This window comes from Brachyhypopomus gauderio, chromosome 5 (genome assembly GCF_052324685.1).
Source record: "Brachyhypopomus gauderio isolate BG-103 chromosome 5, BGAUD_0.2, whole genome shotgun sequence".
Taxonomy (NCBI): Eukaryota; Metazoa; Chordata; class Actinopteri; order Gymnotiformes; family Hypopomidae; genus Brachyhypopomus; species Brachyhypopomus gauderio.
Window position 1 is genome coordinate 21641198 of NC_135215.1, and position 14522 is coordinate 21655719.

The following is a 14522-nucleotide window of genomic DNA, read 5'->3' on the forward strand; positions in this document are numbered from 1 at the left end:
CCATTCAATAAATGTGGACATTTATTCATATGTAGTAAATACATATTTTGGTCGATGGTATTAGGTCATTGCGCAGATTCAGAACTTAATAAAACAAGGATATTGAGAAAATACACTAACTCTAATCTTTAAACCCAATGCTGTGGTTTAATTTCACTTGCCCTTATTGAACAGTGTGTGGTGCTGATTAGCCACTGTATTAATGGCCCCATGTAGAAATCAGCTACACAGGGCCAGATGTTTTCTACGCAGCTGTCAAAGGCAGAAATGAACAGTCCTTCTCACATTATAGAGGACAAATCTGCCATTTTGAAGTATGCTGGTTCATACTCAAGTCAAGTCATTTTTTGTGATACAGGACCATGTTCCTCTCTATACTGTTCTGTAATAGGAAATGTAACCCGGTCACATGTAACGTGTGTTTTTAGTGTTCTCTTCTTCTGTGTGCAGGCTGGCAGCATGTCCTGATTTTCATGGCTAATTGTCAGTTAACAGTAGCAGAGGCAGCGCTCCACACTGATGTAGACCTGCAGGGGTGTCTGCTCCAAACACAAGACCTGCAGGGGTGTCTGCTCCAAACACAAGACCTGCAGGGGTGTCTGCTCCAAACACAAGATACTGCTGGTGTGGCGTTTTATGGAGGTCAAGTTTCTATTAATGACTTGGGGTAGGCGGATCGTGTGTGTGCACACGTGTTTGTGCGTGTGTGTGCAGGGAATGAGAGCAGGAGAGAAGAGCATATCAATTAGAGGGCGTCACAGCGGGGCGGGTGTTAGAAAGAGGGCGGGACAGCTATTTTCTTGTTAGTTCCACCCTCTCATTCAATAATTTCACAAGGAATCTGTTCATACATTTATGATTATGTGGACCAACCGGCAATATCCTAGAAACACACGCTGAAGCATCAGTAACATTTATGTGAGCTTGAACCTGTCTGAGCTTCACACAGCACAGTTTACAGGCATGTCTGTTGTTTGTGCCATCTGTCTTGGTGTCCACTCTAATCTCAAATGAAACTCAATGAGCAATGGTCAGCTCCAAGATCGGGCTGAGCATGGGTAGTGATTGGAGTGTAGAACAATATTCAGATGTTTTTAACTACTGATGAGGACTGCTAGTTTGTGGGGGTGGAGGGGGGGGGGGGGGGGGGGGGGGGTGTTCTAACCCACTCACTACATCTTTTAAAGGCTAAATGAGTCTTGACAGACAGAAGTATCATGTTGATGGGAGTCTGTGCCAGATTCCATTAATATTTTAACAATTTACAAACATTTAAGATTACATGCCTGCAGAACCAAAAACTGGGCTGAAATCTTATACATGGATGTAAACACAAAGTGAAGGTGATGATGGTTCAGAGTGGTGTGACAGAACAAGCTTGGTAGTCCGGGGAAACTACTGGTATTTGGCAATACCACAACCGAACTGTCCTGTCTGCTGCAGGGAACCTACATATTGAATATCAGTAAGGAAAAATAACCTAGCATCTATTTTCCACATAGGGCTCCCCCAGTAGAGACAATCAGATGGTTCTCAACAGAAATCAACACACACCTACTGCACCTCAGCTCTTCATCAAAGTCTTGCTGTTGTACTTGCTGTTTCCATCAGCGCTGTCTGTGTGATGTGTAACAACCCGTGCTTAAAAATGGCAAAGATAATGCCAGTGACTCACCTGAGCATGAAAGTTTGCCATAGTAGTTGTCTCGATGTCCTTCTTCCCAAGGATCTCCATTTTGACAGGCGAGTTGGGGAACTTTAAGGAGAAATAATCCAGGAAATCGGGGAGGTACGAAGCGGCCCCGTGGACGATGCCCATGACGTAGTGCGCTGCGCCATTCTGGTCCTCACAGAATGCCAGCGTGACAAACTCCTGTGCGAACCTCTGCATCTCCTCGGGGGAGAGAGCGGCGAGCTCGCTGCTGTAGGCGTGCACCAGAAGACCGCCGCCGTTTGGCTGCTGCTCCACATGCACGAAGCGGCCGAACTCCAGGCCGTCCAGGCCCGGAAGCCTGGAGTGCAGCTGGGCGGCTTTCATGGGCACGTCCCTGACGCTGGAAGAGGGCTTGGAGCAGCAATTCTTGTCGTGCTTGGCACTGTGAGTCGAGGAAGAGAGGGAGAGGGCGTTGGAGAGACTGCCGCCCTGGTGGACAGGAAGTGGGGGCTTGAATACTGCCTCGGTCTTGGCCAGCAGGTCTGGCAGGTCTGGACTGCGCAGGGCTGAGCATGGCGTCTGGCTGGACTTGCTGTACATCTTGGGCCGCTTCCGTTTCTCCCCCTCTTTATGTTTCTTTTTCTTTTTCTTCTTGACTTTTTTGAGCAACAGCTCCTCCGAGTTTACCTTCGGTTTCTCCATGTCACCTAAAACCAAGAAGGGAAAGATTGATTTTGAAATCTTGTTTTGTGTGATCACCAAACAATTATGAATGAGTGAAAAGCATGGTATTGAAATTGGTGAGTAAATGACTGACTGATGTGTTTAGTTTAGGCCAGTCTATCGGGGTCTTGCCAAACATATCAAACAACCTGCCCTACTTTTTGTTTCCCCAAACCAAAATGATTTGCTCTGCACTGAACAATACAATAGAGGACAAAACAAAACAAATACTTCCTTATTCACATTCAGACCAGAAAAACTCCCACCGCTTGCAAAGCAAACAAAAAAGCAACGTGACCAAGATTATTCGGAGATGCTCAAACTAAAGCACTGCCAGCCTGCTGTACATCATGTTGTTCACTGAGAACGGTGGTGCGTCCCTTCTGGCAGAACCTGTCTGCTCAGCAGGACAAAGGAGAATAGCTTACATGATCACAGAGCTGGGACCGATCATTTCCGTACATTGACTCAAATGAGTTGGGCAGGCCTGCCAAATGTCAACCTGAACCTTCTGGAACTAATCGGGAGAGGAAGAGGTGTGAAAATGATCGGCAGTAACAGATCCATATGAGAACTGTGATCCCTGCAGGACCTGGTTTTCAACATGGCACAACTTCAGCCTCTATTCCACCAGACAGAAATCAGCTCAGAGCAGCATGAAGGCAGACAGCCAGTGGTGGGAGTCAACAAGCAGCCCTTAAAAAGTGAGGAGCAAGGCCAAGGATACAAGACAAAATCAACCTCGACAACAACCATACAAATAACTCTCACGCCCACAGGCACGGACGCACACAACAAAGCATTTCAAGCCTTTTTAACCTGTCTGATCAAAGGAATTGTATTGTTTAAAGCTATATATTTTGTTTTACATTTACCATCAATCTTGTTATAGACAAAATTTGCATTTTACAAAAGCTGTGTCTAATATAATACATATTATACTCTGTGTTGTATTATATACATATAATACAACAGAGACTGACTATACAATATATTGATCAAAAATACTACTAGAAATCTCATTGTGTCTGTGAAATGTCATTTCTAACATGGTGCTGTAGAAGATGGCTGCCATTCCCCACTGTTCTGTTTTGTGTTGCTGTTCCTGTGTCCAACAAACAGGCACCATATTTTTCCCTGACTAATTTTTGACATTCATAAGTTGTTAGTGGTGTCGGTTTTTTATATTAAGTATGAACAAGCAAATGTGATGTTGGTAAGATGCTCCCCTCAGCACTGAAACTGCACCACGTGAGCAGTGAAGCAGGAGGGGGAGAGACAGCATCAACCAAGCGGAGTTCTTCTATGAAAATGCTTCACTGGATATTTATACACCTATTGCAATATCAGAATTCCTGGTATCATCCGATACTCCAGAGAGACACGGCTGGATCAGTGCACTACAACACTGGTGCTGCTAATCTTCCTCCCACCTGCCCTGTTCCCAGGCGGGCCAGCAGTCGGGTGGTTCTTACTACAGCAGGCAGGGCACAGAGGCCCGGGTCACATACACAGGCGAGGAGAGCAGCGGTGAGCACTAAAGGTGAGCCATTTTGGAGCAGGCAGGAACACTGCAACTAGCTGTGGCCTCCCCGGCTTTAAAAATGGACTTATTCTTCCTTCTGTAGTTCTGAGCCAAACCTACCCTTTCATGCTCATCTTCCCAGCGACCCTTAAACTGAGGACGGCTTCCCTTGTGAGGCTCCCTCCCATAATGCTCCAGGACAGATTGGCTTTCAGCTCTCAGGCTGCTACCTGCGTCAGCCCTGGTCAGCCCAGGCCTAAAGTGCAGACAAGCATTACGGCTCAAAGCATTATGGCTCAGAGTAAAAAGGCTCTACGACCGCACTGGGTGAGGAGAGCGCAATATAATGTTGGTCTGTCACTATTACACTGCTGGCCATCGCAAAGTTCATCTCGCAGAGGGTTGAAATATGTAAATTAGCCTTTTAACCATGTTCTGATGGTGTGCTGTAGGCATCCTGGGTGTCCTGATAAACTACTATATTGTAGGACCCATCATCTGTTGGATTGTTATCAGAATTCCAAATTGCAAAGCTCACATACAATGAGTAATATGAGGACTAACATAATATTCCAACAATCCCAAAATGAACACATGGTCTAACCCTTTCAAAATGCAACCAGGAATACGCTCACTTTGCCCTTTTCATTGCATTTGTCCTTTATAATTGCATACTTCACCATTAAAGAAACAGAGCAATGTCCATCTGCCCTTTAAAGAGAACGTGCAGAGGACCTTGAGATCTTTCATCACCAGTACAATTACAGCTTAGCATTATTATTTGCTCTCTCTGCCTACAAAGTAAAGAAAACTTGAGTTGAAAGCTACAGCCTGTACAGCAACCTAAACTTTAACAGCCTTCATCTTAATTTTAGCTAAGAGGGAAAAATCTACTCCAGATGTTGTTAAATCACAAACAAAAATAATCATAAAAATTTATTTTGTGCACAAAGATTCACACCTTTAAAGACCTTTAACTATGTTTTCCGATAGTCTATTGAGGTTTAATGAGTTGAGTTGAATTCAGTAACTTGTCTGTGCTATGTTCTCAAGTGTAGTGCAACATGGATAAAAAATGGCTCCATGACAACCTATGAATATATAATCAACTAATTTCAGCTAGTTAATTTTAGTTCAGAGCTTTTAATATCTTAGCTGTCTCAATTAATACATTTACACAATGGGAGTATGATGTTCCTAAAAAATGTGCACAGCCTGACACGGACTTTTTAAGCTCTCGCAGTTAAAATCCACAACCACCATCGTACATTATGTCATTATAAAAATGACACGATGTGGCATAATGCATTTCTTGTTTTGGCTCCATTCTGGTCTGTGTATGGTTTGCTTCTTTCTTTTTTAAGAAATGCTTGCTGGACTGGGTGCACCTCGGCAGGTCTGCAGTGACTGGTCCATCAGCGCTCTGCTCGTGTCCGCAGAGCTCGGCAGACACCACATGGAGATGGGGGGGGCTTACAGAAGGGCTCCAAGCAAGCTACATAACTGTTTACGCCACGGAGGACGATCGACACAATACCATCCGTCCACCTGCACCTGTGCAAACGCTTACTCAGGCGTAGCTACGCCGGCTTTGGCTGCTGTGCGAGAATGTTGGAAAAAAAGAAGAGGAGCCCGTTCCAGTGATAAGGGCGTTTAAATCGAAGCACATTAAAAATGTCCGCAACCGTAAGCCAAAGATCACGGTCACCTTAGCTGCTATTGCTCTATTTCAGCCCAGATTGCAGCAGCACAGAAAGATAAGCAGAGAGAGTGGAGATCTAGGCGTGACCATGGAGAGGTTGTTCTACCACACAGGACCGTGGCGTGTCCATGCTGCTTGGAATCAATGTGCAGGAGTCCAAATCAAACAGTATGTTAGAGAGAAAACACACTGAGGCAAGAGAAGGGAAGGCAGATGAGTCAGAGATATAGAGACAAGGAGAAAGCCATCTGTTTTTGCCTGTCTATGCTTGTGAGATGATGGAGTCCACCACTATGTGTGAAAGGACACTTTTGCCGCCAGAACAACCATCAATCCATGGTCATGACCGTTAACATTACTCTATATTAGCACCACATGCAAAACCACACCTAAAACAAGCACAATGGTGGGTAAATTCAGTATCACAGGACAAGCACATTTTCTCTCTTCTGCTTCTGGATGTTCTGTCGCGCGTTAAAAAATAATAAAAAATTCTTAGCATTTTACAGCCTAAGCACTTTTAAGGTCTGCCATAAAACTCACAGTTTTCTGGAAATTTTACACAGAAATAAGAGACAGATTTCTAGCTTGCCCTTAAAAAATAGCATGCCAGGTAAGAGATGAATAAAACTCTCTTAGATTACATAATAAAATGTGTTTATAGCATCTTAATTACATAAACCAAAACTAGTTCATTTACTTTTGTATTGTTGATTTAAAGATGCTAGATGCTGGAATACATTTTATTTAATGAAAGACACTGGTAACACTATCTGTGAACCACCAGATGCTTCATTATTTAATAGAATAATAATTACTATAGTGAATACAAATTAGCACACAATTCTGTGCACAGTGGTACCAAAAGGGTTTACACCCCACAACCCAGCTTAACTCTAAACAGCTGGAGTCTTGGGCTAACGCACCCTGAGCATCCTAAGCCTCAGTCTTGACCTCAGCTTCTTCAAAGCGTTTCAGCATGTGTGCACTAAACAGTGGTGAAGAAACAGTCCCTTTTTGTTGCCCGTTTTGTTTGTCCCAACAGGATCTGTGAGTTCACAACCACCAGTGGTGTCAGGGTGGTCTAACAGGAAAGTATCCCGAATAGATTTCTTTATTTCTACAATAAATTATTTAAGGTAATTGCAACCGAATTAAAAGCAATCATGTTTAATACTTTAACATTATTACTTTTTACTACTAATTATCTACCATAACTCTCCAACTGGTAAAACTTTACTAGACTGTCAGGAAGAAGATACACTTGGTTACAATGAATAGAAAATAAGCTAATGGCTAGAACACTTTTTTAACAAGTTGAGATACAAGAACCAGCTTTGCTGTAACGGACTGATGCACACAGCCCAATACAATGATAGTCGGGTGTGTTGAGTGGTGGAAGGGCTGCAGTGCAGTTTGAGTGGTTTTGGTACACGTGTGATAACAGGTGAGTGGTGGCTAAAGCCAGTGGCGTACCTTTCTGCACAAGCTTGACTTCCCCGTTCTCACGCTTGATCTCATTCATCAGTTTGTGTTTCTTCTTCTCCTTGTCCTTCTGCTGCTCTTTATCCTTGTCTTTATCTCGCTCTTTTCTCTTTTCTCGCTCCCTCTCTCTGTCCTTGAGTTGGTCTTTAATGATGTGTTCTGGAAGGCACAAAGAGAATTGCAAAAGTTCAGCAAAAGATGGTTGGTCTCACTCACAAATCTCATTCATTAAACCACTACCAGCAAAGTACACTTCATGTACTGTGCTTGTCAATATGTAAGCAAGCTCTAATGTACAGCTTTCCACATTACCATCTATAATGCATCAACAAGTGAATCAGTTTTAGTTGTTTTGTTTAAAAGTACCATACTTCTGATACAGAAATTGAAAATAATTGAGCTAGTGATGACTCTCACAATTATGAAATACAGCAAAGATTCGGTACAAAGAAACTTTGCACAGACAGTTGTTGCTACATATATCCATTTCAGACATTCATCTACTATTTTTTGTGTTGCTCAGTGCATGTGCTAACAAAATAAATATTCATAATAACAAAATATTCATAATAAATAATTATTTATTCATAACAGATCCTGCATAAACACATCATTGTAAAACTGTCTGCTAAATATGTGCCCTGACTTGTAAATAACTGTAATTGTTTTGCAAGAGTCCAAAGTTCTCAAAACTTGAATCCCCAATGAGCAGTAGGCCTACAATTTTTTTTATAAAGGAAAAGGCAGGTCCTTTATGCATACATAACTTCTTAGAAGAAAACTGACTATGACAGATGCAAAGGTCCTCGAAGGAAAGCAAGATGGTATTGTCTAGCTCACCTTGACAGTCTTGCCCTTGAGACGGACACCCAATCCCACTGCAAACGTGTGTGATTGGAACTATTAAAATGAGGGCCCAGCTATGGTATGGGAATCTCACAGCGAATCTCACACTAAATTGAGTGGTTCCAGACAAAATGTGCTCTAGATGGAGACCTGTGCAGGAGGAGATTGCAGTCTGGTAGGCTAATTATAATGAAAAGCCATAGGAAGAAGGGGGACCAACAATATGCACCAAAAGGAAATGTCAAAGTGTCACAGCATTAAGCTGACCATAGCTCAAGCACAAATGAAACAGCAAAAAAGTCACCTTGTAATTAGAAAGAATGGCCCACAAGATATACTCGTTAAACCCATAAATCAGGTCAGATTTGAGCTCTAGTTGCAAGGTTGTTCATCAGGAGCTCTATGCCATTAGCTTTCTGCTTGAGGATAGGCCTGTTTTAAAGCACACTGGTGCAACACATTTCCTTCAAAGACAGCACGGCAACTGTGCTCTCCACATGATAAAGGCAAAGTGCTCGTTCTAAAACTGCATGTGCACAGACTAATTCAAGGGGAAAATCGCTCAGACGTGGCCCACTAAAACCTTACTGTTGAGGTGTTGAGAAGACGTTAATGGTGAGCACACTGTGGTGTGACACTGATGTCAGACAAGCAGATTTAATTTTAAAAAGTAATTTCAAAACTAAAATCCACAAAGTGAGCAGTTTTGTGAAATGAAATCTCAGCCAATCAAGTAGGTTTGTCAGATAACAAGTAAGTTGTATATCAGTTATATCACAAATGTATGACTAAATAATTTGTCATAAATCATTCTCAGTTTATTCATTGTCGTAGAACACCATTACATCCGTTTATTGAACAAAGAAAATGGTGTCTGACACAATTCCATGGTAAAAATAATAGCAAAACATACCAAACCTACAAACAAAATATTATGTAATAGTCTGAGCATTTTGAAACAAAAACAAAATCCCAGTTGTTTTCCTTCACACCTTCACTTGTTTAATCCCATAGCAGCACCAGTCTGAATGACCAGTAGTGCTGGATGCAGGAGGACCTGGCTGCACTGCACCTGCACTACTGAGCCTCAAAAAGCCTCAAAACACCTGACGGCATTGTTCTGTAGTCTGAGCCAAACAAGTCAACATATCATAAATTACATTTACTTATTATTACGCACTATATTTTGGGTTGCAAAACTTGCAGGAAAGAACTCCTTCGTTAAGGAGCCCAAAACAAGAGGTCTCCAGCCTCTGGCTCCTTAAGACATGTGGAGAAAGGAGCGCACGGGGGCGGAGCCACCGCGATTACGTCATTTTCGCTGCATGGACCCTCAAGCCGCTCGCGATACGCCAAGTATAAACCGTGCTTAACTCGCTATATAGCCAAAGAGATACTGCCTTAAATAAGGTCGAAAGGAAAACATTTATAAACATGCTGCAAAGATTTGACAAGCAGTATGAACTGCCAAAGGAAACCTCTATCTCCCAAACCTTATATAATGAAGTGAAAGATGGCATTCTGAAGGAGATTAAAGACATCTCATTTTACTCTGCCACTACAGATATGTGGTCAGGCTCAAATATGACTCCATACATGAGCTTTAAAGTACATTACATTACTGCACACTGGTGTAATTGTATTATTATGCTACTATATTATTATTGTGGCACATTGTCTTAAAGCTCCTTTGGGGAGCCCAGAAGCAAGAAAAAATTCTATAATGGCACTTTAAAATGACAATATTATCGATTATTGCAATAATTTCTGAGACAATATATCGTTCTGAAAATTTTGTTATCGTGACCTTCAGCATTTATAAACAACTCCAATAAATTGTCAATTCATCTTTAATAAAATATGATCAGTTTTGCATATGCAATAATTATAGATCAATTAAAGGCAAGGCTGTAATGGATATGTGGAGATTTCTGTGGGCAACACGGTGGCTTGGTGGTTAGCACATTTGCCTCTCAGCACTGGGATCAAGTCCCTATCTGAGTGGAGTTTGCATGTTCTCCCCATGTCTGCATGAGTTTCCTCCCACAGCCCAAAACATGTAGGTTAGGTAAATAAACATTCCCTGATTCCTTGACAAAATCTCCCCGAGTGTGTGACTCTGTGTCTCTTCATGTTCAATAAAAACAGTTGTCTGAGTGTCTGTGCATGAATGTGTGTGTGCTTGTCCACCAGCAGTGGTGGCTGGTGCTCTGTCACTAGGGTCTGTCCTCTCTCCCCTTCCTGCACCCGATTCAATCCCCCAGGGGGCTGTGGATCCCGGTAGAGAGTACGCTGTGAGCAATTAGCTGCTGCTTCTCGCCAGTGTGTGATTGGTCATGCAAGACTTGTACCTGTGTTAAAAGTTGTAAATTGACCTTGGTTATCTTGAAAGGTGCTATATAAATTGAACATTCATTCCCAATGAATATACTTTACAGCCCAAAGAGACAACGTTGGCTTGATTGTCTGACAAAACATCTGAGAATCGGACTATATTACAGCTCTGCAGTGTGTCATACAGATCCTAAGATTAGTGTGTCTCATTATCACTGTACCATTTACGACACTCTACACACCTACTTAATCCATTAAACTGTCAACAGTTGCTTTTGTTAATCTGGTTGGGGACTGTATATTTTTTTAGTTTTCTTAAAAAAGAAATATATTTATTTTTGACATTAAGTGTTTTGTACAAAACTCTCTTAACAATAACATTAGGTTTCCAATAAGGGCTTTTCTTCCATGCACCATGTCTGCACTGATGACACCAGTATCATCATCTTAATGAACCCTTAATGCAGCCCTCAAATAAATTGGAAATATCTAGTCTCTTTCTGGTGTCTTCTGAAAAATAAACAGGACTGGTCTAAAACTCATAATGGCCATGAAACTCCAGACAAAAAATCTTTCTAACTTAGCAGTTTTCCAAAGAATACGTGTTGGATATGCCGGAGTTTGCCTACTAACAGTTTTATATGGTTTAAGAAGTGGTGGGTATGAGGTATTCTTCTCTTCATGTAGTAATAGACCACAGTCGTGTTCCTGTGTCATTGGGGTTCAGCAGGTTTTTAACAGTCTTCCTAGAAGACTTCAAAGGATAGTGCCCTTGTAGTTTATAGGACTCCCATCACATATAGTCTTCACTAGCTTTAAAATACTTTTCTTCCCCCAATGAAATGACATTTTAGCTACATAAAAGACTAATAAAACAACATGCTGATAACCTTTCATAATGGTCATTATCAATATAATCAGTTTGTACTTCCAGCTCTATTTTGGGGCAGTCATGGCCTGGTGGTAGGGAACTGGTCTTGTGACCGGAGGGTTGTGTGTTCAATTCCCAGACCTGAGGCCATTACTGAGGTGCCCTTGAGCAAGCCACCTAACCCCAACTGCTCCCCGGGCGCCGGGCTAGGACTGACCAACGCTCTGGGCATGTGCGCACCACAGCCCCCTAGTAATCACTAGTGTGTGTGTGTGTGTTAACTGCACAGATGGGTTAAAAGAGGAGGACAAATTTCAATTGCGGTGTAAAAAAATCACAATTGAAAAAAATATGGCACATTTACATTTATTTTGATAGAGTTAAACTGTTCTACTCTACTTACTGAGGTTGTGTTTCAGCCAAACACACACACACCATAAGATAATTCAAGCTCTCAAACTAAATCAGACTTTGAAGGCTAGCCCATCTCTCGCTTACAAAGAACAAAAACTGTCATTTGACATTTGACAGTCAGAAACTAGATATGGTTTTCTTTTCCCTCCAAATGTCTTAATTTGTTCTCCATCCTCAATAAGGATTTTAATACATTTTGTCAGATGAGTTAAGGATAGATTTTTCAGCTAACTTCAACTGTCCATCACAAAGCCACTAATATCATAAAGACTGCTCATTTCCTCATTAGTAGCTATTACAAACATTAGTCTTTCCACAAAAATGCCTTAAACCACACTAATCTGAAGCCATATTGTCAGAAGTACATCAGTACTATCAGGACACATGGCTGTATAGATTAATGTAAAGGAGCTGATGAACTCCAGCTCTACTCCAGTGAGAAACTTTGCGCACATCTATGAAGATTTGCAAGTTTCAAACTATTTCATGACAATGCAAACACAGAGTGTGCTGATTAATTTACAGGTCTGGAGAAATATGTGAAAGTATATTTGGAGTACACCTTCAACAGTTTCTGTAGCTCTTGTCATTACTAGTTATATATTAATTCAAAAGGGCGTTGTTACGACTGGGTAATGACCGGCTATAAGACCCTGCATATCAAGCAAAGAAATTATAACGAAGAAATAATAAGTTTCACCTCTCACTAAAAATAATGTACAGTGAAACCGTTTTCCTTTCTTGGTTTGGAGCAAGTCTTGGACCACAACACAGAAGTAGAGAAAACGAGGCCGCACTTATCTTGATAATTGCTTAACTTGTTAACTATTTCTAATCATTACCAAGGGGAAACTACTTTGATATACATATAAAAGAGCAAATTCTAATTTGAACGTTAATGTTCGCGTTTCACTACACTAATGTATAATAAAAACACGTCGTTTTTTTAATTGGCGTTTCGCAAGTCTGAACCCAGTTGCCCAGGTGCGCTGAGGTTACACATTTACATTAGTAAAGGACAGGACAGCGTTGCTGTGCACTCCAGGGGGAAGTTTCAAATGGAAGTTCATGCTTTCGGCACGGCAGATTAAAACTAGGTTACAATTTTAAACCATTGTTCTTCGTATTTAGAATTACGAGAAAACAACAAGGCAAACGCCGCACACATCCAGCGCAGCACCAGTCACATTACAGCTGCGAGCACTCACTGGCGGGCCCACACGCGTTTGCTCCCCGGTACGACCGAGGGACCTACCCGCAGCGCCAACCCAACGGCAAAACGAGCCGCTAGCAAGGCGAGCTAGCCGGGGGATGTGTACCACTACACTTCCTCAGCAAAAAACATGACTAAACAAAACAACTCCGCGCCAAAACCGCACACATAAACACTGAAATGGCCCAACACCCACATTAATAACGGGTTAAAAGTGTTGAATTACGTTACCTTTCTGCAACAACTTCACCTCTCCGTTCTCGTTTTTCACACCTACAGTGCCGAGACTACTGATACTATTCTCGGAGGATAATTTGTGTTTCCTTTTTTCCTTCTCTTTTTCCTTTTCCTTCTCCCGCTTCTCCTTGAGCTTTTTGGGTTTGGGTGGAGAGGCGAGGAAGGCGCTCTGCTTGAACACTTTGTGTAGTGGAGGCTGCGTTGGCGCCGTGGCATTGCTCGACTTGATAGGACCGAAGCTCCATGTTGGGCTGCCATAACTCTGCTTCTGGTGCTGTTTCTCCGCCGCGCCGCCTCCTCCCCCTCCTCCTGCGCCTTCTCCATTTAGTTTCTTCGGTTTAAGACTCTTCTCTTCGTTACGAACTTTTTTAGGTGGTGGAGGTTGGTGGTCCCGGGAAGACTGTGGTCGGTTCTCGGACGACGGTTTCGACTCCTTGGGCTTGGAGAGCGTGGTTTTAGTCGCTGCACCAAAGTGAATGAAGCTCACTGACTCCGCCATCTTGAGGCTTTCTCTATTTACTCTCTCCACCGCTGCTGCTGTTTGTGTAGGAGGCAGAGAAGGGGTGGTGCTCAGCGGCTATTGACAGGCAGAGCAGTCGGAAGGTGGAGTCTCCACCTACGTGGATCCACTGGTGGGAGGAGAAACGAGATACTGTCATGGCGCATTACGCTTTCTCAAAGGCAGCAAAGCACCGACCGATAGCGGGTTACAGGCGCACTGGAAGACGTCATTGGCGAGATAAAACGATTATCCTGTAATTTTATAACAAATTGGCTGCTTGTGTTTGTGTTGGTACTGCTGTTTGGATCCAGACCTGTTCGTGTGGGAGCCAGACGTTGATATTTGAAGCCTGTCATCATGTTCTATAGTTTAATCTACCAAGAATGTCGCACATTTAAGTCCATGTTCTTTAGAAGTATCTATACTCGTTTCCCCATAACATTGACCACCAGTCAGATGTAGTCTGCATTACCAGTAATATGAATTGTTGAACTTCAGGTTTTGGAAACTGCATCCAGCAATTTATAAAGATTTGTGTAGATCCTACACAAGCGCTACTTCCATCTGAAACAATCGCCTGTCATTTTATTTCAAGGGAACTGCAGCCCACCTCTCGGTGAACAGCATGGGCAGGGGACGAATGGATGGCACCTGGCCCCACTACAGCCACGGAAGAGTGTGGAGGAGACACGTGGGCTCCAGACCTTACCTCTGGCTTTCGATGCTTTACTGAAAAGCAAACGGAGTTTTCCCCGTCAGTTAAGCTTGCGAATAAATAACCCTTTATTGACAATTGCACACTAAGGAAAGATGTTAAAATGTAATTCGTATTACACTCAACTGTCCTCACATAATTGCATATGTAGTTAAAAATCTGCGATTGCATTTTACTGAAGTAATTTAAGTACCTCCTATTGTACAGTTCTAAATGTTTGTCGGTTAGTCTGCACGACCGAAGTCAACACAAAACCGGTGTTGTGCCGAATTCAGCACCCTCGCCGGGAGATACATCCCCT

General features: G+C 42.5%; 1 protein-coding gene across 1 annotated transcript in view; it reads right to left on the reverse strand.

Moving 5' to 3' along the window:
* Positions 1–13503, reverse strand: part of LOC143514816 (uncharacterized) — a 49940-nt gene extending 36437 nt beyond the window's left edge. The window contains exons 1-3 of the mRNA XM_077006459.1: positions 12999–13503; positions 7081–7248; positions 1676–2361 (exon numbers count right to left, since the gene is read on the reverse strand). Coding sequence (XP_076862574.1) covers positions 1676–2361; positions 7081–7248; positions 12999–13503 — 1359 coding nt within the window. The remainder of the gene's footprint in view (positions 1–1675; positions 2362–7080; positions 7249–12998) is intronic.
* Positions 13504–14522: the final 1019 nt, after the last annotated feature.